At 40.8% G+C, this 18,364-nt stretch overlaps 1 protein-coding gene across 1 annotated transcript in view; it reads right to left on the reverse strand.

The window, feature by feature from the left end:
- The window catches only part of CCDC81 (coiled-coil domain containing 81), a 36,953-nt gene extending 20,386 nt beyond the window's left edge, over positions 1–16,567 (reverse strand). Inside the window, exons 1-5 of the mRNA XM_024763606.1 lie at positions 16,522–16,567; positions 10,209–10,270; positions 8,666–8,822; positions 4,650–4,906; positions 1,887–1,966 (exon numbers count right to left, since the gene is read on the reverse strand). Of these exons, the coding sequence (XP_024619374.1) occupies positions 1,887–1,966; positions 4,650–4,906; positions 8,666–8,822; positions 10,209–10,270; positions 16,522–16,552 (587 nt within the window). The 5' untranslated portion in view covers positions 16,553–16,567. The remainder of the gene's footprint in view (positions 1–1,886; positions 1,967–4,649; positions 4,907–8,665; positions 8,823–10,208; positions 10,271–16,521) is intronic.
- Between the last annotated feature and the right edge of the window lie 1,797 nt (positions 16,568–18,364).

An 18,364-nucleotide genomic window follows, 5' to 3' on the forward strand; every position in this document is an offset into this window, starting at 1 on the left:
CAACGACGACCCTCCCCCTTTTTATATAGATAAATTGCTTTGAAGACCTGGATTTAAGTTTTGTTTTTTATAGCAGCTTGAATTTGTCTTTTCTAGTTCTGTAACCAGATGCCATAGGCCTGAAACAGTGAAAGGTAGTCATTGGATAGCTTGAAGGCAAGGATTCACAGCCTGGCAGGCAGGGTACGCCCAGAAAAAAACCACTCCTCTCCTCCCTCTTTCTCCTCCCCACTTCTCCATCCTCTCCCCAGGCAAAAGTGAGGGACTTGCAAAGGCAAGGGAGGAAGGGGTTCGTTTAGTTGGTGTATGTAGTTGTAGATTTTCTTTGATCTCAGGAACGGATTGCTGGGTTAGAGTTGGGAAGGAAGGGTGGGGCAGAGGTGGTACTTGCAGTAAATTCAAGGGCCAAACTTCAAATAAATGAAACACCTACAGTTGTTTTGAATATTTGAGTCCTCATGTCCATTTCTAGGCTCTCTATTTGAGAGGAACTTCCATCTCTGTTCCTTAACTAACTGCAATTATTTCCCTCCTGGATTGCTTAAACCAAACTATGTCCAAGAGGACAGCCAAATTTGCCTTCCAAAATATAATCAAAATAAAGCGATTTGGAAACCACTGATTTATATTTAATGAGTAAGGCAACATGCTACAATGGAAACAACACTGAAACAGTCAGGAGCCATGGTTTTATTTCTGGATTGGCCCCTCAGTTTTGTAACCATTTCATCTGTAAGATGAGGGGATTGGACTCATTAATCTTTAAGGCTTATTCTCCCCCTTACACTGATTTTGCTGAGGTCTGTGGCATACAGTTTTTCCAGGAGGGACTTGTTCCAAACCAACAAACACAAGAGGGTGTCACAGACTCAAAAACATGAGAAAGAAAAAAAGAGAGAGAGAGAGAGAAAATAATACTTTGGGAAGCTGGTTACTATTTCCTAAACTTCCTTTACCCAAAATGCATAGTAGTTAATGGCACAGTAATTAAGATTAAAAACATGATTAAGAGCTAATAATGGGTAAGTAATGAACAAACTGGAAATAAAACCCAAGTCTCCTGACTCCTATTCCAGTGCTTTTAATACTGCATCCTGTCACTTCCTTTGTTAAAAAAAAAAAAAAAAAAAGGATTAAAATTACATGCTGTACACCTAAAACTAACACAACATTGTAAATCAACTATACTCCAATAAAAATTTTTAATTAAAAATTAAAAAAAGAATTAAAATTACAATTAATTTTGCTCCTCTATAAAATGAATAAAATTATAATATGTATCTCAAATGGTTGTAGTAAAGATTAAATACAAGACTACTGAGAAAGTGCTTAACAATACCTAGCATCTAGTAAGTGCTCCATAGATAACTATTATTGTTATCGTTATCATTATTGTAATAATTGTCAGCAGCAGCTGCTGGTAATGCCCACTGTGCTCTTGGAGTGAAGCTGTATCTTGTCTTTCTAGCTGCTTCAGTGGTAAAAAACAGAGCTCAGAGAGGAGGTAGTCTAGACTGCAGGACAAGGAAGAAACTAGGTCAGAGAAGGGGTGAAAGGTAGAACAAAGCCTAGCAGGTGAGAAGAATTTTACTAATACTGCAAGGACTAAGGTTGGTGGGAGGTAGTATGAAAATTTCCAGGGAACCAAGAATAGCTTAAAAAAAGAGTATATCCTAAGTGCCGTTGTCTTTTAACTTAACTACGGAAAGTGTATGTATGCAATAAACTCTTATTTGTTGGAGCACTGAGAGCAACAGAGAGAGAGAGAGAGAGAGAGAGAGAGAGAGCAAGAGCTAGAAAACTCAAATGTGACACACGGTCCAGTTCCATCAATAGGTCCCCAAGGATTCCTGTGCCTGGAGGAAACTGCGGAGGAAAGCACTGACCTCGGAAATGAAAGCATGCTGTTGGGCCGCTTCTCCGAGGATTCTCTGCTAGACAACACTGAGTCCACAGTGCCAGGCCTCTGGGGACAGGGACAGAGACAGGTTATACTTGGGCTGTGGTCCAGGACACAGAAAAATCAGAGCCACAGGGTGCTCAGAAGCCTCAGACTACCATGATACTCTCTACTGTTATTTTTGTTTAGTACTCAAAGCCCAGAGCTTAAAATGCAATGAGGAATGGGCTTCTCTGGTGGCGCAGTGGTTGAGAGTTCGCCTGCCGATGCAGGGGACACAGGGTTCGTGCCCCGGTCCGGGAAGATCCCACATGCAGCGGAGCGGCTGGGCCCGTGACCCATGGCCGCTGAGCCTGCGCGTCTGGAGCCTGTGCTCCGCAACGGGAGAGGCCACAACAGTGAGAAGGTACCGCAAAAAAAAAAAAAAAAATGCTATGAGGAATGATCTCATTTATCAAAGTAGTCACCCTGCATTGTTGCATACCAATTCCATTGATGCTGCCTTTTCTCAAACCATTTCCTCCTTGGAAACTGCCCTCAGAGTTGACAGCTCCTTTCAGACATCTTTAAGAGGACAGCCAACTTACTAAAACTCTTAGGAAAATGAGCAAGTTAGCTAATTCCACTCATGACCCAAATAACTCTAAAACTGGGTAGTTAAGAGAAGGGCTTTGGAGTCAGGCATCCTCATGTTTAAATCCTCACACTGTTAACAGCCACATAGCCTTAGACCCTAGGTACGTGGGGATAATAATAGGATCAGATTCACAGGATTTTTATGAGGTACTGTATATAAGTGGCTAGCACATATAAGCATTCCACAAATAGTGACTATTATAATTATTATATATAATAATATTCTAATATATAATATATGACTTAAATTATAATTATATAATTATAATATATAAGTTATAAAATATATAACAGATAATAATCACATTATTAAATTATACTAGTATAGAATGATATATAAAATTATTCTTTTTGGATTAATGATATGGTTTATAAAAGGCTTTGAAGGGGATTCCAAAAGTAGAAGTTTTAAAAATATTTCAAGAAAAGCAGCATCAGTGAAGTTAGCACACAGCTTTCCAAGAGAACTCTTCGGCAGGACAGCACTCAGATTTACATTATGGAACATTTAGGAGAAAAACAGTCACTCTCACAACTTTATAGCAGTTTCCCAAAATGTGTTTTATAGACGTTAATGAATATTGACTCAACCTAAATTTCCACGATTAAATACATTCGGGCAGTTAAAGCAGCTTCTTTCCAGCCAGACCTCTCAGATCCTTTAACATGCCCATGTGCTTTGGCCTCCAGATCGTTTTTTCATAGAATATCTCTCAAGACTAGTTCTTTTGGAACATGCTCCTTAAAAGGTACATCTTAGAGTGCAGCAGTCCAATTAAAACATTATCCTTTCTTTTAAACACATATTGAAGATTACAAATTTCTGTAGAATCCCTGAGGGTGAGAGATGAAGCAGCACTTTGGCCTTGCTTCTGGTTTTGCAAATCTTGCCTATGTTTTTATGAAAAAGAGAGGGTGATACTTGTGTGTGTGTTTCCACTTTGCACACACAGGTTTGGCACCCCTCTTAGCAATCCTGTATGAAGCCAGAGTGTGGAGAAAACATCAAGAGCTTCATTATGCACAACTCCGTCTCCTAAATACCCATCCCAGAGCACCACGAAAGGAGAAATTAGAGGGTAGAATTAAACCATATTTATAACATTTCCTTTCATAGCCTTTTCATTTAAAAGTCTGGCTTTTGCTCTATGGGACACAGGATTATATAACATTCATGATAAGCCAATTTGCTCATACAAACTTAGTACATTAAGATTCAGTTAGTCCTGTTGATTGACTGTTTAACTGCCTTCTTAAAGTCTGCTACGTCCAACTTAGCATGAAGGTCACACCAGCTACTTAACGGTTAACAGTGATGGGTCAATTATGAAATTTCTTCTACAACAATGCAAATTGGAAGATAAAGATACATTTCCATGACCTGAATGCGACTTTTCTGTAGACTTTCATTGAAATAAAATAGTGTAATCAGCACAAAAAGAGTAATTAGGAAGTCTGGGCTTGAATTTCAGTTCTACGGCAGGGCACCCAGACTTCAGGTTCCCACATAACCTCTCTGAGTCCCCATTTTTCTCATTGGTAAAATCAGGATAATAATTCTGGTTTTATAATGTTTTGAGACCCAAGTGAAATAATATATGTGGAAGAATTTTTTAAACCATAAGGTATTATAAAATGTTCAGAATTATAAGAGTTTCTATCACTATATTTTTCAGGTGGCATTGCCTTAAAACTTAAAGTTCCTTAGCCCCCTCTAACTTTTTTTGTCAGAGAGTTAATCATCTATAAACAAGTACTTCTTTGACTTGGGGTAACTGCCATTTAAAATATGTCGGGCTTCCCTGGTGGCGCAGTGGTTGAGAGTCCGCCTGCTGATGCAGGGGACACGGGTTCGTACCCTGGTCCAGGAAGATCCCACATGCCGCGGAGCGGCTGGGCCCTTGAGCCATGGCCGCTGAGCCTGCGCGTCCAGAGCCTGTGCTCCGCAACGGGAGAGGCCACAACAGTGAGAGGACCGCGTACCGCAAAAAATATATATATTATAATAATAATAAAATATGTCAACCTTAGTTTTTCTTAAAGATGACCCATTTACAGATGATTTAGAGCTACAATCAGGAAAGGGGTTAGGAGAAGGAAAATATTAATTTACATTTGCTAGGGCTTTCGCCAAAGCCCCACTTCCATCCATTGTAAAAAGGAAGTTCTTATAAAATCTCATCTTCACGTTGCCACCTTTGATCACGAGGACCCCAATTCCTTTGAATGTAAACTCCACGTTTTGTTTGGTGGAAATGGATCGTGATAAAAAAAGCGACGTCTCCTTCACACATCTTTCCACCGTATCTCTGTTAAATGGACCCTCTAGGGATATCATGACAAAATTAAGTGGAACAACTGGGATATCGCCTAGAGGAGAAAAAGACAGTTGGGGTGAGGGGAAAGAAGTGGAAATTACAACAAGGACATATACACACTCACAAATATTTATCTGATTCTCAGTTAATACTCAAAAATAGAACTGTCCATGTGAAGCCTTCAGTTGTACCCTATTAATAGATATTAATCAATACAATTTTCCCTAAAAGTAGAATGTTTTTTGCTCAAAATAAGAACAAATAGCTTCCTAAGGAATACTCCAGACAAGATTTTTATTTTCTCTTGGAGACATATTTATAACTAACTGTTCCTCTTCATCAGAGGGTTTTCTGAAATTTTCAGTCCCCTTTCAGGACACGCTGCAGCAATATTTGCCTCTCTCCTCCAGTTATCATAACATTTTAAAATGATTATAAATATCTACAAACATTGTTTTGAAAAGATAGTTATCTCCACTAGAAGTCACCTTTCAAACAAAAGTGGGTCTTATCAGAGGGTATCAGTCTGAGTGACTTGCAGACAGCTTTTCCCCTCTAATGAGCCCATAAATGGCAGTGCAGGGGAATATGGTTATATCTAGCATGAAAGTAAGCACAGGGTCTATTCAACTAGAACAGATATAGGAGCTATGCACGGTCCACAAGTCAGAAAAGAGGGAAAATAGGAAAGATGATCAAGATGATAAATTGAAAGAGAGACAGTAGACAAGGTCCACTGATAGAGGACCAGGACAGAGAGAAGATAGGGACATTCTAAACATTCACTCGGCAAAACATTAAATTAGAGCCTTTCCAATGTCTACTACTGCTGGATGATGAGAATTACCAGCTCTACAGTACACAAGTTTCCCTATATCAGCCCACAGCCTCCTGCACAATTTAATGGTGATTCTATACCATCTTCCCCTAGATTCTCCCCTCCCATTTGCCCAACGCCTATCTGCAATCTGTCTTCCAGCCCATTTATATAAGGATGCTGTCATCTCATGATGGACAAGCCAGCAGAGACGTTGCAAATCTCATTCTCATGACTTCTCTGTAACTTCTGTGGGCTATACTGTCACTTTTCTCTTGTATCCATGGCACCACTCTTGGCTCTCCAATTTCCTCCTCCTTGGTCTCTTTTGCTGGCTTCCTTCCCCTTCTGCTTCTTATAAGATGGTGTTTGTTTTAACACCATCTTAGGATTTTGTCTTTGTCGGTCTCCTCTTCTTACTTTATATTGTCTCCTGGGTAAATTTATCCTCATCCTGACCTCTAGTATCCAACCCTCTCCTGACCTCTGAAATTATCTATACCTAAACATCCTGACAGGAGGGTTTCCCTGGTGGCGCAGTGGTTGAGAGTCCGCCTGCCAATGCAGCGGACATGGGTTCGTTCCCCGGTCCGGGAAGACCCCACATGCCATGGAGCGGCTGGGCCCGTGAGCCACAGCCGATGAGCCTGCACGTCCGGAGCCTGTGCTCCGCAACGGGAGAGGCCACAACAGTGAGAGGCCCGCGTACCACCAAAAAAAACAAAAGAAAACAAAAAACATCCTGACAGGAATCTCAAATTCAACATGTTCAAAAGCAAACTCATTATTTTATCTGCCACCACAGCCTGCCTTTCCCCTTCATTCCCTATGGCAGTTAATGGCATGAGTATCCATCTATTCTCTGAGAAATCTGAGTCATCCTAAATACCTTCCTGCCTCTTGCTACCCACCGCTCTCCACTGGTAACCAAATCCCACCAGTTCTACATCTGAAATATCTCCTGAGTAGATTCCCTCATCTTCCTCCTGATTGCCACTGCCTTCATTCAGGCTTTCACATATTTTACCAAACTACTTTACTTAAAAGAGCTACCTTCCTAAACTAAAAACTGGACCAGTACAGATAATACCCTGCTCAAAAAATGTCAGTGGCTCCTAAGTGCCTAGAGGATGAATTCCATAGTCGTTATCAAACCATATAAGGCTCCTCACAATTTCACACTTACAAACCTCTTACTTCCCTCTACTTGCCTCCACAGTCAAATGCCCTGGCCACACAGAAGCACCTGTTATTCCCTTAACAGGCTTCACTCTTTCCCTTATGCTTGAATTGTTCATACTGTTCCTGAAATGCCTTCCACTGTCAGCAAAATCTTATCATCCTTTAAGACCTCCTGGCATGTCATCCTCCTAAATCTCCCCAAGCAGAGTAAGGCATCCTCCCCTCTGGGCTCCCGTGGCATTGATCCAGTTCTGATCAATGATCCAGTTCGATCAATGTTGCTTTTACAGGACTTAATCATGTTGCATCATTTTCTTATATATTTATCTACCACGCTACATTCTGAGCTCTTCAAAGCAAGGACCATGTCTTAATAATCTTTAAGAATCACTGTACAATGTTTGATTAGTTACCTAATTAATGATGAAGAATCGTCACCCCAAAGCTAAACTGTCGGGAATTCCCTGGCGGTCCAGTGGTTAGGACTACATGCTTTCACTGCCAAGGGCCCGGGTTCTATCCCTGGTTGGGGAACTAAGATCCCACAAGCCGTGCAGCATGGCCAAAAATAAAAGCTAAACTGTCGTTGTTCTTATGAATGAGTTCAATCGTACATGTTTAATTCTGAAATTTCCTCCACCTCGTTAAAAAATTAATTATAAATCTAAAGTACTCTTCTGGACCACACTACAAAATCCAAGATGCAAAATAAGCCCTGTTCTAAAGCACAAATGTTTTTGCAAAAAAAATTGGCTTTATTTTCACTTCATTTGGTAGGTTTTTGATGAATTAGGATATTATATTTCTTCTGTCATAAAATTCTAGGTTAAAAAATAGGATGGAAAATCTGTCAAACTCACCATACAGAATATATGCATCATGAATTCTAAGTATAGTTTATTGGTGTTTGTTTGTTTTTCCAATATATCATTTTTTGGTGGAAAGTTACTCTGAAAATTGACCTTCAGGGTTATTAACATAAAGGAAAGTTTCAGCCTTTTCACCTGTTGGCATTGGGGATAGACGATCTCTCTTCATCCATATATGAGTCATGCACAAGGGCATGATAAGGAAGATCAAAAGGAATACAACCAGAAATTAGGAAGGAAGCCCCCAAAAGCCTCTAAGTAACCAGGGCAGGTGTCACAAAGTCACACATTAAAGCTGGAATTCAAGCGTCCTGTGGCAGGCATCATGTCTCCCACTATGTCTCTAGCACCTGGAACAAGGCCTGACACATAGCTGGCCCTCAGTAAATATTTGTGGAAGGAAGGAAGGAGGGAAGGGAAGGAGGGAGGGAGGGAGGGAACAAGGAAGGGAAGAAAGAAGGAAGATTTTAGGGTGTGAGAGGTATATATGGTATTAAGTCTTTATGGAATTATTAAGCTTCTAATAACTTTTAAATTTTAATAATTTAGATTATATACAATAGAAACACAGTAATCTTTTCCTAGCTGATATTAACTGTGATTCTTCCAACCTGTGACCCTAACTTTCTCTTCTTTATAACCACTTTTAATTTCTTACGATCTGAAATATGAATAAAAATCTGTATGACTTGGTGATGTCGCTTTTATATAAATCTGCCTTGATGTCACATCAGGTTTTAAGCTACTGAGGTTTAAAATGGCCCGCAGGAAGACTGTATATAATTTCCTACCTTGGCCGCTCGCTCTGCCAAATGTACCACGTGAAAAGAGAGCTCCTCAAATCAGAAACCAATAAAGCAGCAACTGGGCAAGCTTTGCCCTTTCATTTTTATCCCCAGGCTGGTCACCTTCTGGGAAAGTCTTAAAAATGAAATATATTTACCAGGAGTATATACTTTGTTTTGTTTGAGTCCATGGGTCTGTACTAACTTCTCCGCCATGATAAATATGGGCCTCTGAATTAGAATAAACTTGTTGTTTCCCACGTCCAGTTTTTGTCTCGTGAAAGTGAAAGTTCCAAGTCCTGGAATCTGAACTCCCTGAGCAGACAAAGAAGGGGAAAAAGAACAACAAAGAGAATTCACTGTAAATGTAAAGAAAAATAATCCTTAGCACTGTTATCCCAAAAAACATGAAGAAAATTTTAAGGCGTGAGCCTTAAAATTCAATGATCTTTATGATTACTTACAGCTTTAGTATTTTATGACTCTAAGTTTTCAAATAAGTATAAAACATATCAATCCACGGTGCGTTTCTGATCCTTCATCTCCATATCATTCAAAGGCTATGAGGACTAAGAAAACTTGTATGGATGCCATAGCTGCTTTTAATCTATATCTAAGATTACTCTTGTCCTAAATTGTGTGACATTTTAAATTTTAATCCCTTGCCATCAGAGGGGGATTTAAGGGGTCATGAGAATCTCTGCTTTCTCATTCTTTTAGGTTTTATGTCCCTCACTTAAAATCAGACAACACAAAACATCCAAGACACATGCTGCAGTGTGGTGATCTTGGCTGAGGGTAGAAGCAAACACTCCTGGCTCTCACACTGGGTCTCTGTCTCCCTGGAAATATCATACATCAAGGGTTACAAACTCAAATGCCTACAGGAACAAAGAAAGAATGCAACGGAGTGAAGGTATCAAGCCAGAGAATGTGATGGCTAAGGAGTGCATGTCTCATCTAAAGGGGAAAGCCCCTTGTCAGCTCCAGCCAAGTGTCACATGTAGGGAAGGAAAACTGGTATCGTTAATCTGCTGATTTTTTGAGAAAATAAATACAAACCTTTGTATAAACTCTTCCAATTTTAAGTGCTCAGGACTAATTCAAATTATCAGACCAAATAAAATCGGTTTCAAGGATGAATTCAGCTCAAGAGCTGTCATATTGGGACCTCTGAGCAGGGTATAAAACTTTCACAACATTCCAGCTCCCTCCAAACTCCCCAAATCTCCGATCAGTTCTTTGGTATCCAAACTTAAGACTTGATGGGAGGAAATAGCCCAGCCCTGGACAAAGTTTCTCACTTTTGGCAAGTTGAGTTCAGTTCCTGACTGCCTTCTTATATTTCAATTAAAATCCATCCCCTGCAAAGAGGCAAAACAAAAAGCATCATATCCTTCTATAGCCACGCCAGGAACTATCAGATCACAGATGAACAGAATTCACCTACTTCATCTACATGCACCCGGGCTGACCAGCAATATACTTCCTATCACCAGGGGAGCAGAACTTTCAAATTCATTACCTAAGGGTGAAATCCATGTTTGTTAAATCTACTACCCACAAGTCCTAAGTGTGAGCATCATAAAATCCCAAAACTGCAAGTTAAACTGAGTGGCTCTAAAGTCTGCTATCCTTCTACCAGACAAAGGAGGAAAGGTTCTTTGACCTCCTACATTAAAATTAAAGTATAAATCCTACCTTGTGTAGGGATAGCTGCCGTTCCACAAATTCTGACACATTCCCCCAAATAGTAGAGACTTCTGAAATTCAAAGGAAACAAAAAATAATTTATGAGAGCACCCCTGTAATAGTATCTTAGTGTTAATAAATTAAAATGTAGGGGGCTTCCCTGTTGGCGCAGTGGTTGAGAGTCCACCTGCCGATGCAGGGGACACGGGTTCGTGCCCCGGTCCGGGAAGATCCCACATGCCGCGGAGCGGCTGGGCCCGTGAGCCACGGCCGCTGAGCCTGCGTGTCCGGAGCCTGTGCTCCGCAACGGGAGAGGCCACAACAGTGAGAGGCCCGCGTACCGCAAAAAAATAAATAAATAAAATAAAAAATGTAAATCCAGAATACAATAAGAGTACTTTCTAGTTAATTTAGAATTAACAGAAAATAAGGTCATTCTCCAAAGTTAATTTTCCTGGTAAGTAAAGCTACCCCTTTAAGTTCCCAAAATGTGAAGGAGGCGGAGGAAGAGGATGGGGGAAAGGGAGGAAGGGAGGAGGGGGAGGGGAAGAAGAAGAAATTTCTGAAGAAAATCTTCCTAGAATAAAGGGAAATCTGTAACTCCTTTCCGTTTATTCTATAAATAGAGTTAACCAAGTATAATATAGCCTTTTATTAATGACCCATTCAACAAACCTCTAAGGGTCTACTCTAGTATCTGATTAACATGAACATTCATTCTTGCACCATTCTATAACACAGGAAGACGGCCAGGGGCCACGAAGGCGTGAAAGGCTGTTGTCTGTACACTAACTGTTTCTGTACTTCTATTTTGGCTAAATTCTTGACTCTGCTTTTCACTCTCATTTGTCACTGTTGGCCTCCAGCTGTTGCTTCTTTCTGCTACTAGTACTTTGCACTTTCTGCTTTTGAATGGTCAAAGGGAGGCCTTCTAGGCTTATTTTCTTGTTCTGAGCTGTGTTCCCAAAAAACTGTGGTAGAAAAATAAGTAGTTGCCAATAACTCAAGTGTTAATGTATGATATGAAGGTATACTTTAGTTATAACTAATATTCATAAATATAGAAATCTATGTCTGTATTGACATTTCCATTCCAAACCTAGTCAGGAGTTTATTACAGATACGTTTCACTGATGAACTCTTGACAAACGAAAAGAGTAGTATGTTTTAATTCTCAAAATAAAGGATCAAGAACAGTGGCATTTACCAGGTTGCCACCTCAGGTCATAGATGCAGTTGGGGACAAAAACCAATTCTTTCCCCATTTTAGAAACTGCTGGATTTATTGGTATAACTGTTTTCCCTAATGGTTCAAACCACTACCTACAGCAGAAAATTGCAGTCTTTTAATCCAGTATATCAGGGTTATAAATATTTTTAATATGCCAGGGAAAGAGCAGGTTAGGCAACAAGAAGTAGCAGTGACTCTTATGAGCATCTAGGAACAAGTTGGGTGATGGAAACTTACTCAGTCACCAAGAAAACTAGGGCTGCATGCTACAGTGAGCCAAATGCCAAGATTCTGCCCTTCACTCCAAACCACGGATATACAGTTTACGATAATCAGGTATTTCTTCTATTCCATCCCATCCTACTGCATTTCCCACTGCTCCTCCCCCTCCCCCGCAGACAAAAGGATTCTACTGCTGGCTGCTAAGAACTAAGAAGGGATTTCAAACAGTCCCAACTGTTTTCTGAGTTCAAATTTTCATCATGACTAAAAATATTATTAATTCACTAATGATACAGAATCTCAATATCCAGACGTACATGGAGACTTTTCAAAGCAAAACTGTGAAGGCTTTCACCTAGACTCATGATATGAAGCTCAAATTTCAGGAAAACAATCTAACCAAAGGAAATGATTTAATTAGGGCCAGGAGAAACTAGATAGCTTGCAACCAAACCCTAGTGGAAAGACTTGACTGAGCTTAATTAGAAATTTGAAGACTGTCTTTCCTCATTTGAATGATACATTCAAGTCCCCTGTGTCCTTTTACTCTATAAAATCTAATAGGCAAAGTCATATAAGAGCAGAGTTATTATTCTAAACTGAAATCTGATATTTTTCACTGAAGGAAAAGGAAAACATGTACAAGATTTCCTTTAGAAAGGTTTAGACTTCTGCAATTCAAATGGAAGAGATGTGGAAATCTTACAGACTGTGATTTCTAACTTTGATGTTTTCTATATCCCAAAGTGTCAGAAAAGGTATCACTAAATCTCAAAAGAAAAATAATTTTAATCCAGTCTAAAAAGCAAATTAAAGCATATGCTTTTTAGGAAAGCTGAGGTTATTATTTATTTTAATCAAATACTGAAATACCAAGAATCACAAGAAATAATCCCTGAACATACCTTCTATATTCAATTCAACATTCATCTGACTTCAAATTCTAAACATTTTGTGCATTCAAGACCATAGTTTTAAACACAATGCCAAGTGTATTCCAAACAGGAATACTGTACCTTATATATCATTATAAAAAAAGGGCCAAGTGCCCATTATGTAAATTATAGAATAATATATACTTGAAATAGATATTAATACGAAAAGACAAGCAAATTATTGCAGAGTGATTTGGACAAGGAAACGTATTCCCAGAGCACAGTACAGTGGAAACACCAGTGTGCTGTGTGTCTGAAGACCTACAGCCTTCCTGCCTTCATGGATTGCTGGCTATGTAGTCTTCAATAGTTTCAACCAGTTCACATCTGTAAAATGATGATGGTACCCTCTAAGTACTATAACTACATAATATTAAACTTTGGTGAAACATATGAAAGCAGCAGGCCTTAACACACACAATGATGAAAAATTAATTTGTGTGTTTTGCTGATACTGGGAGTTTATCTTCATCTCCTTTACAGTGGGTCATTTGTGAAAGTTAAGTAAATAGTCATTTGACTTCTGCTTCTGTCATTCAATCAATAAAGGTCTTGCTGAAATCACCAATGGTCTCCTTGTCAATAAATTCAACGGACTTGTTTAATTGTTCACCTCTCTGACCACTCCCTCCTCCTTTAAGCCCCTGTCCTTTTGGCTTTTGTGAGACACTACTCTCTCCTGAGGTTTCTTCTTACCTCTCTAGGTATTTCTTCTCAGTCTCCTTTGCAAGCTTACCTTCCTCAACCCAGGAGATGTTAAATGTTGGAGTTTCTCAAGACACAACCCCAAGCTGCCTTCCCTTTTCACTCTATACTTTCTGCCTAAGCAGTCACATCTATGCCCAGGGCTTTAATGACCACCAATATGCAGATGACCCCAAATGTTTACTTAGAAGCCCAGACGCCCTCTGGTCTTTTGAGGTTGCAGACCTGTGTACCCAAATGCCTTCTTGGATATCTCACAAAGGCACTTTAACTTGGATTTTTCCTTCCCTTAAATGTTGTCCTTTTCCCAGGGTTTCAATCTCAACAAACGGTCCCATCACTTACTCAGTTACATAAGCTGGGGACTCAGAAGGCATCCTTGAAACTCCCCTTCTCTGTCACCTCTATATCCAGGCCATCACTATAATTTGTAGAGTTTTTCTCCAAATAGCCTTTCAGTCTGCCCACTTCTCTCCATTTTTACTGTTACCAATTCAAACCAAGAGTGAATTCAGATGACTCATTCCCACTTAGGTTACTGTTATAGGCATTCTTGACCCTCCAATTCATTCTCCACATTGCCACCAGACCAGTCTTCTCAAAATGCAAATTTGACCATGTCATTCAGCTCCTCCTTTAGCTCCACTCAAAACACTTAACAGCTTTCCCTCAGGCTAAACATAAAAGCCAACATCCTTAACGTGACTTATGAGGCCATGCCTAACCTGACCCCTCCATTTCCCTCCAGCCTCCTTTACGAACACATTCCCTAGCAGCTATCGCGCGCTATAGAGCATGTTGACCTTCTTTCAGCTCCTCAATCACACCATGCTCCCTCCCTCCAGAGCTTTTGCTCTTGCTATTCTCTCTGCCAAGAACACTCTCACCTCCCCTCCACTCCCTATTCAACTGATCCATTTCACCTACTAAATTCTGAAACTTAGCAGGATGCTGTGGGGCCTTCCCAGGGACAAAGTCCCCACCCTCTGTGTCCCCTGCCTATTGCTTGTAGGAAAGCTTTAGCCTCCTAGGCCTTCCCCGAGTTCCAAAGAGCAAATTTAATCAAAGAAGTGAGAAAATGCAAAAACGAAGGAAAACAGTCAAGCAAGACAAAATAATAAGAGTTTAGCCATAGGGCTTCCCTGGTGGCGCAGTGGTTAAGAATCCACCTGCCAATGCAGGGGGCATGGTTCGAGCCCTGGTCCGGGAAGATCCCACATGCCACGGAGCAACTAAGTCCGTGCGCCACAACTACTGAGCCTGTGCTCTAGAGCCCACGAGCCACAGCTACTGAAGCCCGCGTGCCTAGAGCCCATGCTCCGCAACAAGAGAAGCCACAACAATGAGAAGTCCGCACACTGCAATGAAGACCCAATGTAGTCAAAAATAAATAAATTAAAAAAAAAAAAAAAAAAGAGTTTAGCCATAAAGCAAAGTCAAGAACTTTCAGTTCCTCTTCAAGGGCTAAAGATAATGTCCTGAGCCATATCCTTGAGTTGTTTTGCAGATACTAAAAGCCCCACCAGGTGGAGGAAGTTAACTGCATGCAGACCACAAGCATGTAGATCCCAGACAGGTTGGAATTAGAAGGTTGGTGACTGATATTCCTGAAACATCACCCTGTTACCTCAACATCAATGAAGCATAGAATCATACACGAGCTGATCATGTACCCTGCAACCCTCTCCCTCACACTGTCTTTAAAAACCCTTCCCTGAAAGCCATCGAGGAATTCGGTTCTTTTGAGCATGAGCTTCCCATTCTCCTTGCCTGGCCCTGCAATAAAGGCTATACTTTCCTTCACCACAACCTGGTGTCAGTAGATTGACTTTGCTGCACATTGGGCAAATGGACCCAAGTTGGTTTCATAACAATTCCAACTCATTCTTCACATCTCAAATCTTCCCTTCTTCAGCAAATCTTGATACACACCTGCATCCTCACCCTCATTAAAAGTTCTCATTGTACCATGCACCTCCTTAGGAGCACTGACTAAATGTAAATTTATATTTATTTCTGTGACTACTTGGTTAATGTGTATCTTCCCCATTAGATTGTAAATTCCAAGGTTTTGCTCAACATCAGTACTCTAGTGCCCAGCACATAGTAAGTTCTCAAAATACTTGAATTGAAGAAATTATATATAAATTTACAAATATGGCAAATATTTAAAAATCCATAAAACCATTATTTTAAACACTTCTTTTAGAATTAACAGGAAAAGTAGGAGGGATACAGAGGAAAGAGAAAGAAGATGCATGTACTCCTATTTATTTTGTCTCCTAAAATCATTTGGTTAAAGCCTAGGAATCATCCCTAAGTTACAATGACTTAATAACAATAATAGTTTGCATTTCTGGAGCACCTTTCTTCCCAAGGGCTCCTGTTGCTTGCAGACAGATCTCAGTGTCACTTTAGGGTCACTTTTTTAAGAAACTATGTTTTTAACCAAGCCTAGTAAGTTTTCTATGAGAAGATGTCGGGTCTTCTTCCAAACACCCAGTTTTTTTTTGTTTTTTTGTTTTATCTCACTTTCTTAACACAACCCCAAGATACCACTGGCAACAAAAGTAGCCTTGTCTTTGCATGAATTCTGAGAAGGAGCCCTTTGGGGTGGTTGTTTTAGCTAACGTTTATTGAGCACTTACTCTGTGCTAGTCCCTGAGCTAAGCCCTGTGTATACATTATCTTGTTTAATCTAAGACCCTCAGCTGGGGCTTCCCTGGTGGTGCAGTGGTTAAGAATCTGCCTGCCAATGCAGGGTACACCGGTTCGAGCCCTGGTCCCAGAAGATCCCACATGCCACAGAACAACTAAGCCCGTGCACCACAACTACTGAGCCTGCGCTCTAGAGCCCGCCAGACACAACTACTGAAGCCTGTGCACCTAGAGCCTGTGCTCCGCAAGAAGAGAAGCCACCGCAATGAGAAGCCCACGCACGGCAAGGAAGAGTAGCCCCACTCACCACAACTAAAGAAAGCCTGCTGTCAGCAACGAAGACCCAAGGCAGCCAAAAGTAAAATAAATAAATTTATAGAAACCCTCAGCTGGCCCCTTTCTCTCATTAAAGAAGTCAATAAAGAAAGTGTATTTGGACATCCAGCATGAGGCTGCCAAGGCCACACGGCCACTCAAGGCCTGCCAGAGACAAGGGATAAGGAAGGTCTCCGCCTTGACCCCCAAGCAGGTAAAGGTTCATTCCCAGGGCCCCCTGCCCCATGTCGCTTACCCTCCTTGCTCAGCGAGGGCAGCATGTGCATCACGTGCCTGCCTAGGTCCTGCAGGGAAGGGACGATGGTGTCCAAAATCTCCAGTCCCCAGTCGGCTAGGTCTTCAAAGTGTCTCTTTTCTTCCTTCTTTATATGGAGTTTACACAAACGTGATTTTCCCACGCTCCTGGGAAATTTGGATATGTCTTAAAAATAAAAATTACCAAATCTTGATTTTTTTTTTTCTTTCTTAAACTTTTTTTTCTCGCCGTCCCTCCCCCACTCTGGCTCTCCCAGAAAGGCTCCCACTACAGGAACTCAGAGAGCTGTCTGGCGCTTGAATCAGAAAGTGCAAATCCAAGCCCTCGGGACCACCAAGTGGCCCAGTGAGAGTGTATGCCGGAGCGGTGAGCAAGGTAGGGGGACCGAGGGAGGGCAGGCCAGTCAAGGGGAGGGAGGAGCGTGTTGCTAGGACGCGACAAAGGCTTGCTCCGTTGCCAGGGAGTCAGAGTAGGGCCTCGGCCCCGCCCCCTTAGGTGGATCGGGTCGGGTGCCAGGTGGCCCGGGTGATCCTGGGAAGAGATTGGGAAGTAACTTAATGTTTTTAAACTTTGCTTTTTCCTTACCCTCTTACCCTGAGCAGAGAAGAGACTTGGTCGCTTTTGTAATCACCTTGGACAAAATCTGGGAAAACCTTTTGCCCCGAGTGATGGACTTTTGAATCTCTGGGTCTGTTTGACGGTTTGAGTGTGAGCTGGAATTTTTCTCGGGTTTGATTTTTCCTAGGCTCCCTTCATAGGAAATGGAGGGCAGGAGGTTTGGGGAGGGAGTTGACTTTTTTTTTTTTCATTACAGTCATTTTTCCCCCTTTCTTTTACACTTAACCAATCTCATCCTGTAGAATTGTTTTCATACTCTCTCCTCTGCTGATAATGAATTATCACAAAGCAAACACACGCATGTAAACCCCATCCAGATCAAGAAATAGAACTCCATCAGTACCACAGAAACGCACTTCATTCTCCCACCAGGCATTATTCCAACAAATACTATAAATTAGTTTTACCTGTGTTTGAACTTTTGGAATCATACAGTATGTATTCTGTGTGTGGCTCTGTCACTAAACGTTGTGAGATTTCTCCGTGGTTTCTGCAGTAGCAATTTGTTCATTTTCAATGTTGCATGTTATTCCTTTGTGTGACTATGGCACTATTTATCCATTCCTCTGTTGAGGGGATGTAAGTTGTTTCCATTTGGAGCCATTAGGAATAATGTTGCTGCAAACATTCTTGAACACAATTTTTGATGCACATATGTACTCATTTCTGATATGTATATAACTAGGAGTAGATGACTGGGTTATGAGAAATGCAGATTTTAACAAATAATGCCACACGGATTTCTAAAGTGGTTGTCCCAATGGTGGGAGGGAAGAACTTCTGGCACGTAGTGTTGGCAGAGACCATAGATGCTCTGCAGCCTGCAATGCACAGGGCAGTCCTGCACAGTGAAAATTGTTCCACATTCTGCACCATTTTTCATACCTCATCAGACTTCCATGTAAGAAGGAAAAAAATAAAAAGGCTGCTTATGAGCTTAGAAAAAAATCCACTTTACATGTAAATACAAAGAGATTTTTGTTCAATTTCAATATCACTTAATTTCCTAAGAATTTAAAACCCAAGTAAATTGGGAGGAGACTATGCTCTTTTTCAGAATTTAAAAAGAATTCTTCAGCAGTTAGGAAAATTATATCATCACCATCAGTTAGGCTGGTGGTAGCTGAGTAGCCAACACACCTGAACTAAGCTGCATTTGTAGCTGTTGCATTCAAAGTGATTCTTCCTATAGATAAAGCATGTG

The sequence above is a fragment of the Neophocaena asiaeorientalis genome, unplaced genomic scaffold, assembly GCF_003031525.2.
Source record: "Neophocaena asiaeorientalis asiaeorientalis breed wild unplaced genomic scaffold, Neophocaena_asiaeorientalis_V1.1 scaffold946, whole genome shotgun sequence".
Lineage (NCBI taxonomy): Eukaryota > Metazoa > Chordata > Mammalia > Artiodactyla > Phocoenidae > Neophocaena > Neophocaena asiaeorientalis.